The 21504-nt window shown below is 43.6% G+C and overlaps 2 protein-coding genes across 3 annotated transcripts in view; one reads left to right on the forward strand and one right to left on the reverse strand.

The window, feature by feature from the left end:
- SLC4A5 (solute carrier family 4 member 5) overlaps positions 1-5102 on the forward strand; it is a 128699-nt gene extending 123597 nt beyond the window's left edge. Inside the window, exon 26 of the mRNA XM_075911067.1 lies at positions 4965-5102. The gene's annotated coding sequence lies outside the window, so the exon portion shown is untranslated. The remainder of the gene's footprint in view (positions 1-4964) is intronic.
- Positions 5103-8061: 2959 nt separating this feature from the next.
- Positions 8062-20646, reverse strand: MTHFD2 (methylenetetrahydrofolate dehydrogenase (NADP+ dependent) 2, methenyltetrahydrofolate cyclohydrolase). Of its 2 annotated transcripts, none has more exons than XM_075911069.1 (8): positions 20452-20646; positions 15505-15686; positions 14927-15049; positions 14047-14199; positions 13849-13956; positions 13302-13394; positions 11071-11196; positions 8062-10326 (listed from the first exon to the last, which is right to left on the reverse strand). In XM_075911069.1, the coding sequence occupies exons 1-8, from the start codon at positions 20565-20567 to the stop codon at positions 10187-10189; spliced, it is 1041 nt and encodes a 346-aa protein (XP_075767184.1). In that variant the 5' UTR covers positions 20568-20646; the 3' UTR covers positions 8062-10186. The 2 variants fall into 2 exon arrangements, with proteins under 2 accessions (XP_075767184.1, XP_075767183.1); XM_075911068.1 differs by having other exon boundaries at positions 15505-15689; positions 20452-20645.
- Positions 20647-21504: the final 858 nt, after the last annotated feature.

A 21504-nucleotide genomic window follows, 5' to 3' on the forward strand; every position in this document is an offset into this window, starting at 1 on the left:
TGTGCAAGAGCTGTTCTTCCTGAAAAAATGAGGAAGAACGGCTCTTGTGCAAGAGGGGGTTTTTACGCAAAAAGAAGCTGTGTAAATAGCTCCTTTTTGCGCAAACACCTCTTGTGCAAAAACGGCACCTAATTAATTATGCAAATGATGCATGGTAATATGCTAATCTGCGCTTCATTTGCATAGGTTTTTGCACAAGAGGGATGCAATGTAGACATAGCGTATGAGTCAAAATTCAGCCCTGAAGTCACTCCAGTGAGAACAGTCAAAGTCTGTTCCTAAATATTACTCATCTTAAAGATGGGATGGAACTTGTATTTAAATTAGTTGGGCTCATTGTTTTGGGCTTTAATTGCCATTCAAATGGAAATTAGGCTTTAAAGCAAATCAAGATCCCCCATGCATTGCCAAAGATGGCAGCTTTGCATTTGATGCATGAAATCCAGAAGGTGAAATTGATCAGAGCCTGTTAGCAAAAGTGAAATTGATGAGAATGTCTTCATTAACCAAAATGAGAGCCACGCAACAAGGGTGCAAATTAGGTTATTTTTTTCTTTCAAATTTCATAAATGAGCAGACTTAGCCATTTTACTAGCCAGGGTGGAAACATTTTCAGCCCCCTCTTGCCTCTCCCTACGTACCCCAGCAGCCAAGGAACAATTAAAAGCCAGCCAGCCAATTGAGCACTTTGTGTATGCCCTTTGTCCTCCCTCTAGACCTGGCCTGATCAGAGAGGTGTCTGTGCCACATATTGGATGCTGTCTAGAGGTTATTGTTTAGAACAAACAATGGGCAGTAGGGGGCAGCAGTTAAGCTTTGGTAAGACTATAATCATGGAACATTTTTGCCAGCTTTAGGTATTACATTGGTGCAGCACATTTGCACTAGAGGTTTGCAGCTACATCTGTGCAAAAAAAATCAAACCATGTGAACCGTCTCACAGACTGGTGCAGAGAAGAGGAGAATTGGGCCCTATCGCCAAAAGCTATTGCATTGTAAGACCGAGGCCAAGCAGCCTGGTCATTTAGTCACAACTGTTAGAGGCAGAGAGGTTAATGCTGCAAAGGATCACCTGGTCATCTAGTCTGTCCTGAATGTCACAGACCACCAGTGCTACCTAGCACCTACCCTAGTCATTCATTACAACCTTAATCTTTAGCATCTCTTGCTATGTTGGGCCATTCCTGGGATTTCTCCCGAGCTCGATCCATGCACCTCAGTTCTCATTTGTGGAACCCCCTGCTGTGCCAGGCCAGGGCACATTCTACAGATCTTGGCGCTGTCCTGCAGCACATCTGCAATGCCAGTCCAGTAAGGGTTTGTTATTGCCACAGCAGATCTGCCAATAGCATAGGAGGTCATGGCAGACCATGTTGCCACAGCAGATCTGACGTTTCAGAGAAAGGAGTGGGCAGAAGGGAAAGCCCAACTCCAGTGCACCTGAGTAGCTGCACATAATGAGGAAAAAAATGTCCTTCCTCCTCCTTCTGCTGCCGAGCACTGTAAAGCTGACGTAGCGAATTTCCCAGGCTGTCTGTGCATCTGGCACGTGCAGGTCATCTGGCATTTCTGCATCCCCCCTGGGCATGCAATATGTCTCCACTTTCCAAAGTGGTCCATGGAGCCTTCTCTGCTGTTCCTGCAGCTAACCCTCCCCTGATTGCTTTGCACACATGTCTCATCAGATGATGTAGTGGGGCATGTGGATGTTTTAGTGCAGTGTTTCTTAAGCTGTGTTCACCATGAGGCAGTCGGAGGTGTACCACTGAGAACAACAGAATTCAAAATGGCTGTCCTTAAAGGGACAGGCAACTTTTTTTTCTCAATAACGTAAGAAACACTGTTTTAGTGGGATGCGGGAAGCTCAAACGGCCAAGAAATCAGGTCAGATTCTAGACTGAATTATCAGGAGCCCAGCAAAAATTTTTGCCAGGAACTCTTGTTGGAGTAAATTTTCACTTGTGAAAATGCTAGTATCATGACTTCGCCAATATCCCAGGAAGACACTTTCTCCACGGGTTGTTTAGCACATCCGGCCCCAGAATGAACCCTGTAGATGCAACAGCAAGTAGCTCAGAGGTTGTGGTGTTGAACACAGTGTAAATATCTAGGGAAGTCATGATACCAATGCCTGGAGATAGTAGAATAAATACCTGGGTGTATGCCTGGATGTATACAACAGGGTAGATGGCTAGTTGAGTGTGAAACGCCCAAGAGAGGAAACAAGAAACGTGTAAAGATTATTTTATTAGGTACCAAAATGGTTTTTTTTCTTCTTCAAATGTGCGGTCTGAGTGCAAGGTGAAGATTTGTTCACATGAGCCTTCAACTCTCTGTGTGTGGTGCAGCAGGCATGTCTTGGAGGAATAGAATGGTGTTAAGAAGGGAAAGGGTTAGACTGAATACCCAAGAAGTGCTTCCCGGCTGTAAGATGTGCCAGGCTGGGGAAACCCTTCATGTGGGCCATTTGTAACTAGATTGCGCAGGGTACTAGGAAATACCCTGCAGGAAATAAATGTGCATCGGCAAAGGGGACAGACCTGCTCGTGCTGGCTCTGAGCCTTTCCTTGATGGCACTTCGGAGTTTGCACAATCGGACTGTGAATTCTCAGGAATCCTTGCTCCAATCTGTCGTTTCTAGTCATTTAAATTCTTAGTGGTACGTGTGGCAACCAGACGGCTGGATGGTGGGAGTTCGTTTTGAGAAGACCATATGCTTATTTGACCGAATAACCTGTGTTGCACTTTAAAGTCACGGGATTGTTGGACATCCGGGTGTGCTGTGTCGCTGCCTTTTGTCTCTTTCTAACTTACTCCTTACTCACATGATGGTTTTGACTCTGGTATTGAAATCTCTTCACTTCAGAGCACCTCATCGGCATAATAGCCGTACTGCCAGCCCCAGGCTTGTGAAATCATGAATTAGGCTTAAAAATCATGAGATTTTTAAAAATAATTTGGGGGGGTCATTTTTTCCTTTCTGCTTTTAGGGTTGTAGCTTTCTTCCTTTTCTCCTCATCCATAAGTGCTACAAACCTACTCTCTAGTGTTAATGAAAGCTGAGTGGCTCACCTAATCACATGATTCCAAGATCTTGGGCTTAAAGAAAACCACCTGGCATCCAAGACTTGTAAAATAATCATGAGAGTTGGCAACACTGCAGGAGAAATTGAGCTCGAGCTCCCAAAATTCAGATCCAGGATTTTGATGGGACTTACACTAAATATGGCAGGCCATACACAGAGTTTGGATCTGGACTTGCCCTGGGCTATTTTGCCCTGGTAGAGGTACTGATGGGCTGGGTCACAGGCCCACTCTGTGTATTAGATGCAGTGATCATAAGAATAGCTATAGTGGGTCAGACCAAAGGTCCATCTAGTCCAGAAGCCTGTCTTCCGACAAGTGACAATGCCAGATGCCCGGCGAGAGTGTAAGATGAAGAGTGTGAGTCTGATGTCTCTAGGCCCCCCCCTCCCCCGCCAAACTAGTACACGCCTCTGTGGGGCATTGGTCAGCTGGCATTCTCAGATGTATAGTGAGGGTTTATAGCATGCGTGTCTAGTCCTGGTGGTTCATGAAAGCACGTACCATGAAATGTTTAGTGATGCCTTGGCTTTTTTTTTTTTTTTGGGTTATCTATTTATCAGCCAGGCCTGAACACTTTCAGCACCTCACTCCTGCTGGCCTTGGGTTTGGGTTCAGGTCTAATAATCTGGTTTAATGTGCACTTGCCTACCTGATATTTGCACCCAATTAAATGCATTTGTTGTATCTTCACTTTCCCTGTGCTCTGGCTAAAGTCTGAGGTTTTGTTCGCCATGGTGGAATTTCTCCAGTCCGTGATTCTTGCATTGTTGATTGTTTTAGTGCCTATGAAATCTTATCGCTGCTTGTTCTATGGTGAGAGTTTCAAAGGTAGCTACAGGACTTAGGAGCATGGGTCCTGTTGACTGTAGCCTAGCTATACTTTAATTTCGCCATAGGCCTATCTTTCAGGGGTACTGTGACAAAATGTGGCCTAATTTTCAAAAGTGCCTGATAAATTTGGAAGTCTTTTATTTATGGGTCCCAACTTGAGACACACACAGGACTTGACTGGCAGAGGAGCTGAGCATTGTTATTAAACCATGTGAGGAAATGTTTTTTTTAGGTTTGCTTCATAATCTGCTGGGTACCCTATTGCAAAAGAAGCAATAGCCCTTGAAATTCTGATTACATTTAATTTAACACCAGTTACTATCCTTATGATTTGACATGTATATCGTTTTTAACAGCTTGCTACATTATCTGTATTGTATCCTGCAGCTGTGAGTTCCACAGATTAAAATACATGGGCAAAGCATTTCCTTCTTTTAGTAGATTTCTGTACTTTTATTCCAGGCTCAGAAAACATGAAGCTGCTTGGAGGGGGAGAGGGGAGGTGTTTTTAAAAGACTTGAACATGAAGACTAATACATGAGATGCTTCATCTTTTCGGCTGTCTTTAGACTACATCCCTTTTCCGTAAAAGGGATGCAAATTAGACACATCGCAATTTCAAATGAAGCGGGGATTTAAATCCCCCCCGCTTCATTTGCATAAAAATGGCTGCCGCTTTTTTCCGGCTCGGAGCTTTGCCGGAAAAAAGCGCCAGTCTAGCCACGGATCTTTCGGAAAATAAAGCCTTTCTGAAAGATTCCTTATTCCTTATTTTAAGAGGAATAAGGGATCTTTCGGAAAACTTTATTTTCCGAAAGATCCACGGCTAGACTGACGCTTTTTTCCGGCAAAGCTCCGAACCGGAAAAAAGCGGCAGCCATTTTTATGCAAATGAAGCGGGGGGATTTAAATCCCCGCTTCATTTGCAATTGCGATGTGCCTAATTTGCATCCCTTTTACGGAAAAGGGATGCAGTGTAGACACAGCCCACAAGTATAACTCTTAACTAATCCTCTCAATACTCTTTCTGCCTGCTTCCTTTACAGTATTACACTTCACCTGAAGATTTCCTGCCCATCGTCACCGTCACCTGCGTTTAGCTACTCCCGAAACCCTCTCTGTGCCGTGCCCCAGGTGAAGATTGAGATGGAGTCAGACTATGAAGACAGTGACACGGAAAAGCACCCTCGGGACATGGGCAGCGAGACCACCCTCTAGTCCCACCCAGCCCTTCCTTTGTGATGACATATACCTAAGAAAATCCGGCCTATTTTTCTAAGCGACAGACTGAGGAGATCATTGGTCCCCGGGACCCATTCCTCCATTAGCTTTTAGCATTATAAGTTAGAACTGCTGTGGAATTCCACCCCCTTCACTTGGGCCAAGAAACCAGCGCTAGCTTCAGAGCAGTGCTAGGAATGTGGAAACAGTGCTTGTGGACTCTGGCCTTGCAATAATAGGGGACATTAGACCCTGGGCAATTGCTGCTATTTTAACGGAGATGCTGAAGGCAGCAGGGCCAAATTCTTTCAGCATCTGGACACTGTCAGCACCCGCCATGGAGGGTCAAGCCTCTTTCCAGTGCAAGCTTCAACTCCACCACTCTCCATGTCCCTTTTGGCATTTAGTTTTCCCAAGGGGAGTTCTCAAATAAGCACCACCGTGGCCCATGCTTGCTCTGACATTCCATTGTAGGGGAGCAGGAGGAATTTCAGGGCTGTAAACTGCAGTTTATTGCATGAGGGGTTTTTTATACACCATCTGCAGCAGGTAATGTGCACCCCAGAGAAGTACACAAAACAGAGTTAAAGAGATTCCCTTTTTGGGAAGTTATGGAATGCTTAGAATCAAAGAGAACTCTGAAGCGGTAAACTTCCCTGGCTGATGCTTAAAGTCCAGCCATGGCCCTGTGAAACTGTTTCTCTCCTCCTTGCTGTTTTTTCTATAGGAATTCCAGGAGCACCTTTAAAGGGTCAGGATTGTAAAAAGATAAACTCCGTCACAGGCTCGTGCTGCCTTCTCTCTGAAGAAAACTGATCATTATACTGGCCTAAGCAGCCTTAGGGCATGCAACTCCTGTTTTTAATGGAGAAACTTGTAGGAGGTTGACAGGCAAGCCAGAGTCCAGAGCAGGAAGACTGAAAAAATTTATAATTGGTCACTGTGGCCCATCAGAGCTGACCCCACCCATGTCAGCACACATACTAGCAAGTCCTTTACAACCACAATATCACTAATCTTCAACCCTTTACCCTGCAGCAAGAGAGCATGTTCTACCCAGCCAGCCATACTTTTGCCCAGCAACATACAAATTACTATCTGGAAGGTAAGAACCACTGGGAAATAGTTGGTTAATCCCAGGATTTGAGATAGATGGGACCTACCTGATTTATCCCATTCCCTTCCAGCACAGGCATGATCTAAACCATCACGGAGAAATCCACAGTTTGCAGTACTTATGATACATGCCAGAGCCAGCTGGGTGGCAGAACTTCCTGCTCTGAAAGCACAGGACCCTGCCACTTGAGTGAAAGAGGGAATCTCTGTTGGAATAACTCCTATAAACTATTGAGAATTTCTAATTGCATAATTTGCCCATCAGTAGCACCAGCAGTCCTGCTGGAAAGTGACTTACATGTCCCTCCTTGTCAGTTAACATTAATTCCTCATTCAAAAATCCTTAGAATAAATATTTTTTGAAATGTCAGATTGGGTTGCTGGCCTGTCCCCTCTCATGCTACTGAGAAAGAGGTAGCAACATGGGGATTGCTGCCAACTCAGTTAAGTGAAACCACAGGACTTGTGTTGTTGGAATTAGAAAGTTCCATACCTTGAGTGAAAGCAACCTTCCTAGTACTTTGCTTCAATGCAAGTGAAAAGTAGGGTAGGAAGGAGTTTAGTAAAATTTGGATGGGTAAGGCTTGCCGATCTGATCAAAGCAAATATCGTTTTAGTAGGCTGAAATAAAGAGAACAGTCAGTAGACTACAGTAGTGACTACCTTAGCTAACACTACTCAATGTCTAGAAGGGACAGCAATGTACATGTCCCAGTTTAGTCAGGGAAGAAAGACTACTGTGCTCAGAAAAGTTTTCTGGAGTTGCACATTTTAGCGCAGTAACTCCACCAATCTCATTCTTGATTAAATCAGCCTCTTGGAACATGTTAAGTTTTTCTTAGCTGTTCAAACTATAATGGGCAGTTTTTGGAAGTAGGCCCTTGCCTCTTGAGTGGTAGTTACTGATAAATTACTTCCCTTGAATTTTTTTTTCCCTTGAGACTGTCACTTTTGATTATCAATCCTCCCCTGCTTTCAAAAAATTAAGGGGCAGGAAACTTAGGCCCAAAGTCAGCTGTTGCATTTATGTAAGTACAAAGCAACTTCAGGCTGTATTTGCATCACACTTTGATTCATAGCACCTTAGCTCATATCCTTATACCAACACATCAGCCCTTGTTTTCCTCTGCAGTTGCTATAAACATGACTTGCACAAAACTGCCAGGTGGTGAGAGCTGGCTTGGCCTCCCCTCATTACAAGCTGGCTTTTAGAAGTCTATTTCAGATGTGAGTAGGTTTGCTCTGAAGGGCCTGTTACTATTTAATCCTTTCAAAACTGACTACTAGAAAGGTTTATATGGTACTGTACTGATACTCACACTTTAGTGCACTTTTCATAAAGGAAAACCACAAAGAATTTGCCTTGATTCTCAGAAAAAAAATGCTGTTTGAAAGCAAGTTCAAAAGGAAATGGAGAAAAATATCAAGCATTGAAGACTGCTACACAGAGGCAAAGGCCTCACTATAAATAATACATGTATGCATCTTTAGAGCTTATTTCAAGTTTGTCAGGAACAGGGCTCTACAAAAATGTCCACTCTACAGGGATTTCTGGAATGTTGAGTAAGTATTGCAACTGGTTTGAACCTTAGAATGAAATAGATGGTGGTTCTTTGTAAATATTCAAGTGAAGTCAAACAAAAGAAAACTTGAATTCCATTTCCTACTTTAGTATTTTCTAGTTTCAGTACCCAACAAGACTGTTTTTGAATGTGAGATTAATAAATCAGTATTATTCCAGTTGATAGTTAAGTGACAACCACTTAATTACATGTTAATGTAAAAAGTATTTGAACTTGAAGGTGGTTCTGTATATTTTCTAGTTTATTTTATAATCAATCTTGTCTGTGGTAGCTAACCCATGATAGGCTTACAACCTTAATTACTTTTTAAAAGGTTAATCTACTTTATGCAATGTCCATGCAGTTTCAATGTACAAAGCAAATTGAAAAAGCTTTGACGACTCAGTTAAGTTTCCATGTAGCACAAGAATGACTTTTAAATCAAGGACACTATTAAAGTACAGTATCAGTTGTTAAGCCCATGCAATGTCACATGCTGTTTACACTTTTTTGTATATGCAAGGTGATTTGAAGCATACCAGACTTGCAGACTACTTAGCTACGAAATACAGTAGCTATTTTATATTTCATTAATCCAATAAATCATTAAATCTTCTTCAGGTGTAATGTGTTCATGATAAACGTAGATCTCGACTGCCAGGATTTCACTCAAAGCAAGTTGTTGGGATGCTCTTTTGAGAAGACCAGTCTAGTGGAGAAGATGATGAAATCCAGGTGACACTAGTGTTTCCTGGATGCAGCAGCACACTAGCTTGCAGTTCTTGGAAGTAATCCCTGTTCCAACAGGTAAGGCAGCAGAGTTTTTTGCTCACAATGAAGGTCTCTTCCCCTCTTTCAGATGTAGCAAAAACAACAGGTTTTGTTTCCAAACTACTTTCTAGGGCACTTTGGTGTTTCTAGGGCAAAGCCTCATGACTAGAAAAACCTAAATCCATTCTCTGTATCTTAGATAGCATTCTGTATCTTAGTTAACGCTTACTATCTTTAGTGGAGTGGTAAGCTAAGAGTCCCTTCTGTAGTGATGGCATTAAAGAAGCTTTTCTGGAAATTTTGGTGTAATGCTCACAGAAGCAACAGAAACTGAATTTAACTACACTTGACTTCTGCTGCAGCAGCTCCAACTACAGCTGGCTCTTGTACTCAAACAAAGATGAAAGCGATCACCTTACCAAAAAATAAAGTATCAGACTGCTTTGTTCAGCATGCATTCCGCTTCTGACAAAACTAGAAGTGAATTTGACCAGCATAAATTGAAATGGCTAAGTCAAACTAGACAGCCAAACCATGAGCTGTAATGGCTGTGTCTGACCAGAACCAAAGAGAAGTGAGTCAGCTGTGTGGAAAAAAAGCTACCAACTTCCTAAGAGCTGGGGTATGACAGAAGAGCAGTAAGTTTAAAAGTAGCTTTTGAGTAATACCTGATAACTTATCCAACACAGCGCATCCTACCTGGCAGGCTATATGTTCAAAAGATGGACTGTTACTTACTCTAAGAGACCAAGCAATTATTTTTTCCCCAATATTTTTAATCAGTTACTTGGGTTATTCATTAAGCATTTCCATGACTCACAATGTAATCCAGGAAAATATCACATGTCCCAATGAAAAGCCAACTTCTCCCTCTTTCCTTTGGCTAAAGAAAAATAGAAAACCAAATTGTGCCCCAGTACTGAATATTGGTCTATCTGCATACCCAGTAGCTCGGAAAATTGTCTAGATTTCCACCTGTTTGAAACCTGCTAAGAGGTCTTGTAAGAGTAATGCTAGCTAGATGCGAAGTTAGAGACTTACATAGGTTTCAAAGAACACTCGGCAGCTTTTCCAAGTAACTTTTTGTAGAAAAATAACTTGAGCTAAACACCTGATACTATTTTGCACAATCTTGTGTCCTACTATACTAGTAAACAATGAGATAAGTGTGGTCAGATTTGAGGACCTATGAAAACACTTCACCTTGCCGAACATCTTTCACTGTGGAATGATATACGTAACCTTTCAGAGGATTTCAAATTTGTTAGCTTCATGCACCTTCTTCTACCATCTTTCCTGTATAAGCTACAATGTTATAGCATAAAAATCACTTGCAGCTGATTTTCTCCATCCTTCAAGCTTTAGACTGTAACTAGTTTGTTGGGAATCATTACAAACGAAGCAGAGATGGAGTGACCCAGGTGTTTAGATGTTTAAAGCCTTTGTATACAAATGATTGTATACTGATGCTTTAAATAAATATTTAAACTTCAATGTCATTGAATTCACTTTTATACAATAAATAAAAATATTGCATTTCTATCGGCCTGTTTTTGGAGTTGATTTGGAATGTTATTTTAAAAGTCGTAAGTCCACCATTAAGCAGTTAAGGCTTCAAGCTCTTTAGGTTTCAGCAATTTCTTTGCTGCAATAATTGTATTCTTCATCAGCATAGCAACTGTCATGGGCCCAACTCCACCAGGGACTGGAGTAATGTAACTTGCTTTCTTCTTTACACCTGGAAGAAGGAAAGTTAGAACTAAGAAGGGTACCACAACATTTATAAAACAGGCTTGCAAAAGCTGCATTAAACAAATACAAGTCATAAAAGGCTACATTGGAATGAAAAATGCAAAAGTTCGTTATGAACATGTAACCTAGTTCTTATTAAGATTGAAGTCTAGTTTAGAGTAATTCAAAATCAGCAAAGACTATCTGTAAAAGCCCCATTCCCAGTGTTGAGTTGATCTAAGAAGAGCTTCATCTAAGAAGAGCTTCAGTCTGAGCACATGCCATCCTACACCTTTTCTGGGACAGTCATTGACAGCATGAGTATCTCAGCCTAATTTTACATGCAACTCACAACACAGTTTGGTTGCATGATCAAAACATGTAATAAGGTGTCTAATCTCAGAGGCACAGCAAGTCACTGGTAAGTAGTAATCCTGCATACTATTAGGTGAAGCAGTAAAAGAAAGGTTTCTCTGTGCATCTGTGAAAATGGGAGTTGGATCAAGTGACTGAAAATTACAGATGTCTGGCAGAGCAATTGCTCTGTGGTCCATGGTTTAACTACAGTAAAACAGGAAGCACCATTCCTGTCACTTATTTCTCAACTACGGTATGAGGTCAGATTCATTATCTGCTCTACAACGTAAGAGAACTTCTCAATGTCAGTCACAGGAGTGGGGTTTCTCTGCCCTTCTAAATATCCAAGATATTTAACATTCAAAGCTATCAATTAAAAAAGCAGCCTTTCTACCTTCAAAATCCACATCTCCAACTAGTTTTGATTTGGCAGTAACAGGATCCTGTACTCGGTTTATCCCAACATCAATAACTGCTGCTCCTTCTTTAATCATATCAGCTGTGATCAGATTAGGAATACCTGAAATTTAAAAACACACCAATCTATTACGCCATACTGAGCTGCTACTGAGCAAAATTCATATCTGTAAATCTAGTCAAACCCACTGTCAAGAGACAGAAAAGCAGATTCTTAAAACCGAAATGTAAGTATGCCTAGCAGCATTCCCTGTAAACTGTGCTTGGGCAACCATCCAGGAGCAATTCAGGTGCTACTCAGTGGATTAAGAGAGCACCCAGATACACATGCTGCTGGCTCTACCTGTGGTAGCATGGCTGCACATGCCTTGGTACACAATATTTTCAGTCATGTGCAGAATAAATAAAGAGAGGGAACATGGATATCCATCCAAGCCATCCTTCATTACCACCACAAGCCAAATAGAGTCTTTCCCTATGAAAAGCATTTTACAAGACACCTAGTTCTTCTACTCCATTTTATGGATTAACGATCAACAGTTTGATTTGTTTTCAAGTCCCTTATTATGTCCAAGTTTATTGAATTATAAGTAATTTTCAAGAAAAAAATGGAAATAGTAGGAAAAAATTACTTACTCCAAAGTAACTGTAGAGCCAAAAGCTTATTTTCTAAAAAGTAAGCACTTCCAAGAGCGAAATTTCAATTATATTTACATAACCAGTTCTTCTATATTATTACTAACTCAAGGCAAATGTCCCAAAGTCATTAAGTGAAAGCAATGCAACACTGCATCAAGGAACAAGTGAAATGGAGAAAACTTTCCATTTTAGTGACAGAAGGCAGTCCTGCCAGAGCATGTAGAGTCCACAGCTATCAGGGCCAGAAGTGTGGGTGTAGAGCCATGCTTATCAGGTTCTAACAGACATTTAAGATGTAATTTAAAGTCATAAGTATCCTAAAGAAAAATAGTTTATTCTTTAGTGACTGCTATTTGGCTTTAGTAACATTGCCACTGAATGACCTCTGCTGCATTTGTTTTTTCCCCTGATATTATGCTACAGATCTACATTAAAAACATGCAACTTAAAATGAAATTCCTTGTGTGCTTCCAACTTCAGCAGTTACACCCTTTTGAGTTTTCACTATCATCTTTTCTCTTTACATGACAGTCCTTTTGTTCTAGTCTTTTTTGTTCACCCAACCCTTTTCTCCTCATGGTCCCCACCCCCTTATGCCGAAGTTTTGCTGATGGTCCCATACTTGTAGAGTGGACTGCCACCAAATGTTTCCCTAGCACATCCAACATCCTCTGTACATCTACTATTCATGATTGTATTAAACATGAAAGGAGAAGAGATAAGCAGAAACACGAGTCACAATCAGAGCTGCACCTGGATCTAATTAGGTAGCAGTACATAAACTACTGCATGATACATAACAGAACATTGACACTACAGCTCAACCTGACTCTCCAGCATCAACAATTCACTTGCTTTAAGTAAACAGGTCTCTACCCTTAAAGATTTTCCCCACTATGATTTCTCAATTTGATTGCATCAATTTAATTAGCAAGTATGTATGGCTGCCCTTTTAGGCAGATACATCTGGGAATAGTCAAGTCATTTTACAGTAAAACGCAAGTTGTCCGGCACCACCTGGAACCCGGAAGTGCTCCAGGCAGCCGGACAATTGGAGCTGCTCTGCCCAAGGCTTCCCTGAGTCAGCCGCTGGTCAGTTTCAGCAGCAGCTGACTTGGGGACACCCGGGGCAAAGCAGCTGGGGTGCTGCAGGGTTGGTCCTGCAGCGCCGCCCCTCCATTCCCCCCAGACCCATCATAGCCCCCCCCCCCCCCGATAGTCTGGCATATTTGATAATCCAGCATCCCCTGGGTCCTAAAGGTGCCGGATTATCGGAAGTTTACTGTATTAGAAAATGATTCTTCCATGTTTATTCAAAAAGAAACCTGGGGGGCTGCAACAGCTCTGCCATGTAGGAGAGCTGTAGGGGTCCCTAAACTACTTCAATCCAAGCCAGCTGCCATCTGGAATCAACTCCCTCCAGTCGCTCCAGCCTCACAAAACACACAGTACAAAGACTGAATATGGAAGACACTGCAAGACCTTAAGGCACTCTCTTAAAGCAGCATCATTACAACAATTTCACCCTTCTGGGAGCCTTGCCTTTAGAGCAAAGAGGAATGGTCTTACCTGCTGCTGCTACCACAATATCAGCCAGAATTGTGTGCTGCTTGAGCTGTTCCTTAGGAGTGTAGCGGTGTGATATTGTTACTGTTGCGTCACCTGCAAGATTAGTCACAGTGAGCATTTATTCAGGTTTTGATAGGAAAAATGCTGGCTTTTCACTCACTCTGATGACTTTACAATCTGTGAAGATCATGAGTTCAGTGTGTAGGGTCACACCTTGCTAAGTGAGATGAGATCATCTTACTGATAGAGAGGAGGAATCAGCAGTAAGCATGTGCCACGTATTTCCTCAAGGACAATACAGTTAATGGGTTTACCCTTACAAGTGCCATGGGCGCTTTATCTGCAAGTGGGCAGGACCTGCAGCACATAGGACCACTCTTTCTACAATGAGCAGCAGAGATCCAGTAATCATGGAAACAGAACCACCTACTGATCATTATTACATTTTACAGCATTTGGGTTTCTCTGAGTCTCTCATCTTAGTGACTCACTGTGACTAGCCTGCAAACTCTGATAAAAACACAGAACAATCTGGAAGAGTTGTTACCTCCTGGGCGCTCGTGTCTGCCATCAGTATGCAGTAACATTGCAATGGGCATTCCAACATTCTTTGATCTACCAGCCACTACCACATTCTTCCCCAAGGTTGGGATTCCTATGGGATTGGAAAAAATTAAAACTCACTTTTAAATATACACTGCAATAAAAATGAACAGCACTTGGATGTTGCTCTTTGTACCCGTACCAGTTCTCTTGATGATTTCCCATACACCCCAAGGCGTAGCTGGCAGCATTGAGTATTGATCCAGACACATACGTCCCACATTCACCACGTGAAAGCCATCAACATCTTTCTCTGGGGTCACAGCATTGCAGATCTTTCGCTCATCAATATGCTCTGAAAAAAGGTGAAGAAATTGTCAGCTGAAGAAATTGTAATTGGTTGAAAATGATCACTTCAGCCTCTACAGACTTACACAGCACATTCTTCCACGCATCCCTGGGTAGTGAAAAACGATAAGCCTGCTCTAAAGCAGCATAGCAAACTTTCGGGTACCCCAAGGTAACCCACCTCCCAGATATTCACATGTAAATATTTCTATTGCAATCTCAAGAGGTTCTATTACCTCTGTGAATTTGACAGCCTTTCCAAAGTTTCTTGAATAAAAACAGGGAAGTAACTATTAAAGACTTTACATTTAAACCCTATGCATTCAATATGTGTTGCAATGAAGGAAAAAGAATTTTCATGTGAAAGCTTGGGTCCACCCCCAAAGACCAGAAAATATCCCTTTAAATTTGGAAATGGTATTTTTAGACTGCCTAGATTGCACTTGTGTACATGACAGTCCCATATCCCACACCCATGTCAACTTTATGCACACATTCAATGGCTACTACAAACTACAAAGTCAACACATCAACTTCTCTTCATTAAACAGCAGCATGGCAGAATGCCAATTCCTTCATGCACTTCACACACAAAAGCAACCAAAAAAGCAATGTCACAACAGGTTAAGGCAGAGTCATACTGTAACTTAATCCTTCAATATGCAAGACATCAAAAGTTGCCTAGGTAAAAATGCAAACACATTAAGGTCTCCTCAAAAATCCCACCAACTCACCAGGTAAGGGTAACTGCACTAGTAGGCCATCCACACTGGTATCATTATTTAGCTTGCTAATTAAATCAAGTAGTTCCTCTTCCGTGATGGAGGCTGGCTTCAGGATTGTTTCACTGCTGATTCCTATAGCATCATGAAAAACACTGTTATTGGAGAGGGTCAAATGTAGATTAGGTCTGGAAACCAATTCTCATTCATGCGGATTTGTATACCACAGAAATAATCTCTATTGACAAGCGTAAAAATCTCAAATATTCCGTTACATACTGTAAACTCAAATATCTTACATTCAAATAGCAAGATGCAAGCCACAATATTCCTTCTTGGCCTATCACTTGGATAACGATGGAATATCACATTCAGGGCTGTACCCCATTGTTAGATGAAGGCAGACACTGATTGATATGGGAGGTGCACTATAGCCACTACTAAGCTAAATTGATAAGAGTCTACATAGGCAGCAATCTGAGAATTGTGTAGCCTCATCCAGTATATGAGAAGCCCAACTTAAATTAAGGTTGGAGGTAGATACTCATTGTTAAGTGTCCAAACAATCAGAGACAGGTGCAAGAACATACCTACATCAGCAGCTGCTTTGGTTTTATTAAGCACATAGGAGTGACTCGCAGGATTTTCTCCAACTAGAATCACACTGAGATGGGGTCTCTTGTTACCAGCTGCCACCCATTGCTCAACCTCATGTCGGGCTTCCTGTCTGATCTGCCGAGCCAGTTTTCTTCCAGAAATTACAACTGCATCACTTCTGGGGGGGGGGGGGGGGGGGGAGGAGTGGGGGAAGAGGAGGAAATGAGGAAACATTATCAAAGCAGGGAAGCTTTTTTAAAAACATTCACTCATACTGAGTTTTCTACCCAAGCTTCACCTCAATGTTTTACAGTCAAGAAATCCAGCTAATGTATATTATACCAGTTGCTGCTGCATTGAATAAACCTATGCACAAATTATATTCCATACTTAACATTCGTATAAAACTTATTACAACAGGCGACTATATCAATTCTGTCTAGCTAGGTATCCTGCTGCTAGCAACAAAATAAAATAGATAAATCATGCATACTAAAGCCAATAAATTTTATTCCATTTTGCAATTTTCCTCTGAGAAGCAATGAAATTTGAAGACAATCTATAGGCCAATTTGCTTTACATTTGCTGCCAGTTCATGTAATTTGAAAAGGTTCATGTATTGGTCTCCTGGAAAGCCTGCTGGCAGGGCTGGCCTTACCATGAGGTGAACTGAGGCGGCTGCCTCAGGTACTAGACTGTGGGGTGGTGCCACTAGGACCCAGAGAATTGAAACCGTTCAACGTTTTGGCCCAAGCGAGAAGGCATGGGGGCATCCCTGAGCTCCCTGCCGCAGGTGCCAAAATGTTGAGCCGAACCTGCCTGCTTGTACATTGGAAAAAAATCACATTTTACATTCTAAATTAGCAATCAAGCAAATAAAATTCATATAGCTAAATAATCCCCTTCCCCTCCCCAAATACAAAGGACAATTTCACGATAGCAATTTTCACTATAACCAAAATTCGTTGGAACAAATGAGACTTTAAATTTGCTTCATTATAAATGGAATTACACTACAGACAAGTTCTGCTGAATCATTTTTAACCTCTTCAGTTTAACACTTGGATCTTTTAAAGTGGATAATTTGTACACATTAAAGTCTTTATTAATTCCTTATAAAAACAGCATATTTGGAATAATGTACATAACTGTGAAAGGTAATCTTGTTTCCCTTTATTCAGATTTAGCATTTTTATTAACCTCTTTCCACTGAAGTTTGTTGTTCTTAGTATGTTGTCAACAAATATTCTTAAGCTTGTTTTAATTCTCTAACTATGCAAGTAAGTTAAAAACTAATATCAGTGTCGAGTACAGCTCTACTGACATTTGATCGATATATGAAATTTTGCTGAAGCAGAGAGAATAAAATACAAGTGTTATCTTTGACATTTGAGTCATATTAAAAAACTCCCTACATACATTCCTGGTCTATATTGGTATCAGGAATACACAGCTACTGCCAATGCATTCCAGGACACTGGATAACCAAACAGTAGGGAAAGCTGACAACTACTACTAGCTGAAGAGGTTACACAGCTGCCAACTAACTGAAAAGCTACTCACCAATTTCGTTTACCCCTGCTGTGGCTCTGTAGAATGCTGCGTATTGACTAACAGCATAGTCAATACAAATTAACTAAACAAATTGTACTGACTAAATGATTAGCCAGATAATTGCATTTTAACATTCTTAAATCTACCATCCCTATAAGAGATGCTAATTTTTTTAATTGCAGAGCTAAACTCATCACACATACACTAAGTCACAAAATGATAGCTTGTTGCACTTCCAAATACTCTGCTACTACACACAGAGCCAGAAATTCATAAAAGAATCAAGTTTCAATCAGAGCTTCAATGTATCACTTGCCAGTGAGTCTACAGAAATGCCAAGGCAAAATCCTGGCAGCAGCTTTTCATTACATAATGCCTTGACTAGATATTAGTCTTGAACAAAAGGGGGAAGGCAGGGTATAAGCGCAAGAAGAGATAGGACTAGCTGTAGGAGGTGCACAGAAGCTCCAGCCCCCCAATATATTTGACCACCTGTCTTAAGCTTTGTACATTAGGAACCAGACTGACTGCACTTACATAAATTGGCATCTATGGAATAATTTTTAAATTCACTTCCAAGACCATAATCAGCCGGTAAGCAAGGGGAGGTGCAAAGAGCGAAAAAGCATCCCCCACCCCCATGGTCCCGCCAGCCAGGGGAAGGCAGGAGTGACATGCTACCTGAGCCTCCCTCCTTCATGCTCTGCACCCCCCCCCCCGGGGGGGGGCTGGGGCTGATTTCCCCACTTACCAGAGGGACCATGGGGAATGGGGGGGGGGATGCATTCACATCCTTGCAGTCCACATTTTTCAAAAAAGCACACACCCCAAAAAATCCTGAATACAGGCCTAAAAATGTAGCTGTATATCCACTGGAAATGAGCATTAACCACCCTCCCACTTACCACCCAGATACTCCTCTAAGAGTCAAGCCCTGGGATTTACTAAAGAGTTTAAGGGTGAATAAAAGGTGAAAGTCTGGAAAAAAACAAGTTAGTCACTTTACATCTTAAGCAAGGCTGGAACAATTCTAAGACATTTGAGTCAGCACCATCCCACTGGATGGCAGTTTTGCCCAGTTACAGCATATAGCCACAATTTTCTGTATGAGTTCCAGAAAGGGGAGGAGCAATGGAAAGTTCTCAAAACTAGACTGACGTAAGTACTGTAGCATAATGTATCTCCTGCGTGATAACAGAAACCACAGAAAAAGGAAGGACAAAAATACATTTCTTGTTGTTTTGGGAAATGATGGAACATTCAAAGTTGGAAACTGTATAAGAAAGAAATGTTTGGTTCCTACCTCACATACCTATAATTTACTTAATACTTACCATTTTACTTAAAATATGCACAATTAATTCACACTTGCAAACTGCTACATTCCTATCACAACTTAGACATCAAAAATCACTTAAGATTTCTCATCAAGGTGAGACCATGTGAGTTTATGGTTGAGTTTGTAAATTTTCCTGGCTGATCTAATTAATCCTAATAACTCTGTAGGGTGGACTCTAAAAACTATCATGAAGTAGATTCTCAGATCTGCAGACAAACATAGTATCTAAAGCACCTCCCTTGCTGAGAGAATGGTTTTCAGAGGAACGGAAAATACTTATGATTTGTAAGAAAATTTCCTCCAACTCCTTTTAGATTTTTTTCCTTGGTACTAATTAAGTCTTCAACCCCATAAAATGCATTCTCTCCCCACTGCACAGAATTACATTTAACTCAGTTACACCAGTGCCCCACAGCCATGCCAGGGATCTTACAAGATAGTGATGGATCCAATTACTAAGGGAGACCAGAGGGGCAGCTAGTGCTTTGCCTGCAACAAAGTCAGGGTGTGCCCTGGATTTTGAGCAGCAGAAGCAGCTGTTTCATGCAAGTTCAGAAAAGGATTTCATCAGCCTGCAGATCTGCTAGCTACCACTGGGAGTCCTCAACCAAAGCAAACAGGCCAGCAGAGACGAGGCTCCCATTCATTTCAGTAATGTTGCACTTTACAGGCATCACAACTGTACAATAGGAAAGCTGGAGTTTCTCTTTGGGTAGATACAAGTACCTGCCCGACAACAATATTTACAATTCTTGGGTTTAATCCCTCCCCCCCCCCCCCAGCATCCAATCTCTGCCTTCAACCCAGCTTTCCAGTGTTTGGTGTTTTATACCCACTGCACCCATCATCTGCACAGGTTTGGGGTTGCAATCCCCATAGTAACTGCATGCTTCAGGCTTCTCCGTGTGTTCAGTGATGCATCCATAAGCTACTTCATATTTATGATTAGCCTGGGACAGGGATGCCTAGGATGGCTTTGCCCCTGGCTGAGTGGCTCCACTGTCTCTCCACCCAGACTCAGTTTCTTCTCATTGCTTTTTCACCAGAAAAATGTCTCATTTCTCAGACACTAAAGAGATCTCCCTTCTGCACTCTGGCTTCCCAGAAGCACCGCTCTGGGCTCTACATTGCCCATTTCCCCTCTAATTTAGAGACTCCGAGTCTAGATTGCAGGAAAGCCCAGAAGAGGGCTCATTCTCTCCCCCTCTCGCTGGACACCCCCTCAGGCTTCCACACCTATCTGGGCTTCCCCCCAGTGAACTCCCCCTCCACCTTCCCCCACAGGGCACCCCCCTCCCCTCCTACAGGGACTTCCAACTTTCCCCCACAAAGCACTCTTCCTCATGACCCCCCCACCTCCGCCTTTTCCCCCAGAGTACAATTCTTCACACTCCCCCCCCCCCCCACACACATAGGGACTCCCACCTCTGCCTTTCCCCCTCAGGGCACCTCCCCACCCCTGCAGAGATACAGAACCCCCCCAACCTCCCCCAGGCACTCCCGCTCGCTCTCCCCCCCCAACCCCCTCCCAGGCACTCCCGCTCGCTCTCCCCCCCCCCCCCACCCCCTCCCAGGCACTCCCGCTCGCTCTCCCCCCCCCCCACCCCCTCCCAGGCACTCCCGCTCGCTCTCCCCCCCCCCCACCCCCTCCCAGGCACTCCCGCTCGCTCTCCCCCCCCCCACCCCCTCCCAGGCACTCCCGCTCGCTCTCCCCCCCCCACCCCCTCCCAGGCACTCCCCCCCGCTCTCCCCCCCCCCACCCCCTCCCAGGCACTCCCGCTCGCTCTCCCCCCCCCACCCCCTCCCAGGCACTCCCCCTCCCAGGCACTCCCGCTCGCTCTCCCCCCCAGTGACCCCCCCAAAGATTCCCGCTCGCTCTCCCCCCCCAGTGACCCCCCCACCGCTCTCCCCCCCAGTGACCCCACCCAAGGACTCCCGCTCGCTCGCTCTCTCCCCCCCCCCCCCGAGTGATCCCCACCTCCTCCCAGGGAGCCCTGCCCGCCCTCATGGCGGATGTCTCTCTCCTGCCCCCGGGGTCCCTTCCTACCTGGGCGCGGTGAGGTGCAGCCGACGGGCGCTCGAGACGCAGCAGCAGCCCCGGGGGTCGCGTCCCGCCCGGCTGAGGGCTCGGAGCAGCAGGCGCGGGCACAGCACGGTTGCCATGGCGCGGCTGAGTGTCGGCGGGCAGCTCAACGGACACGCGGAGCCGTTGGTTCGCGCGGGCGACAAGCCGGACGGTGACAACTCCTTATATAGATTCCCCAGGCCGTCAGCTTTACCCCCCCATTGGCTGGAGCAGCGCCTATCACACGGCGCGGAATGTACCGGCCTCGGAATGATTGGCGGGCTCCCGATGTGACGCCGAGATGAGGGAGGGGTTCCAGAGAGGGGAGGAGCAAATACTTAACAGGCCTGTGATTGGTTGTAAATAGCGATGATGCAAAGAAATAAAAGGACTCGGATTGGTGCCCTGAAGGGGTCGGAATGGGATTGGGTCAAAGACAGTGACGCGCTTGATAGTGGAAAGCCTGGCCGCTGATGGGAAGGCGGCTGCTCTTTGGGGGTGGCTGTAACCGGCTCTGAGTGTTGCATAAGCCAGAGGCGGCCGGACGGTGCTTGGTTGGTTCTGTCTCAGGGCTCACGGGGGATGAATGGGGACCTTCCGCGTCCTGCCCCAGTGCTGGAGGCTGGCTCCTGCAGACGGAGGATAGTCCGGTCTTGGCTGTGCCATTGCTACTGCAGAGGGAGAACGTGGGCACAGCTATTATCCACAGCACAGGAAAAGGAAATATGGGACAAGGATTTCGGGACAAACCCCAGTCCTTGCATGTTTCATATTCTCCCATTGGGGTCTCAGAGCGCTAGCCTTGTTACTCTGTAACTTTAAAAAAAAACAAGTAGTCCTGTAGCACCTTAGAGAGTAACAAATTATATATATACACAGTATCATGAGCTTTCATGGGAGAGTTTCTCGTCATACAATGCTAGCCAGAGTATTGGCAGATAGGAAGGCAGAGCAGGCTGGAACTTTGCTACATCTGGCTGGCTTCGATTTTGTCTGAAAAGAGCACACATCATAGAAATCGATAAAGCTTAGATC

The sequence above is a fragment of the Pelodiscus sinensis genome, chromosome 28 (genome assembly GCF_049634645.1).
Source record: "Pelodiscus sinensis isolate JC-2024 chromosome 28, ASM4963464v1, whole genome shotgun sequence".
Classification (NCBI taxonomy): Eukaryota; Metazoa; Chordata; order Testudines; family Trionychidae; genus Pelodiscus; species Pelodiscus sinensis.

Excerpts from the sequence above, each read along its gene's own strand:
- MTHFD2 (XM_075911068.1), bottom strand. The coding sequence starts at position 20,567 with ATGGCAACCGTGCTGTGCCCGCGCCTGCTGCTCCGAGCCCTCAGCCGG. Across the intron at positions 15,050-15,504 it reads CAAAGCAGCTGCTGATGTAG|GAATCAGCAGTGAAACAATC; the intron begins GTATGTTCTTGC and ends ATGATGCTATAG. Across the intron at positions 14,200-14,926 it reads AGTGCAGTTACCCTTACCTG|AGCATATTGATGAGCGAAAG; the intron begins GTGAGTTGGTGG and ends ACCTTTTTTCAG.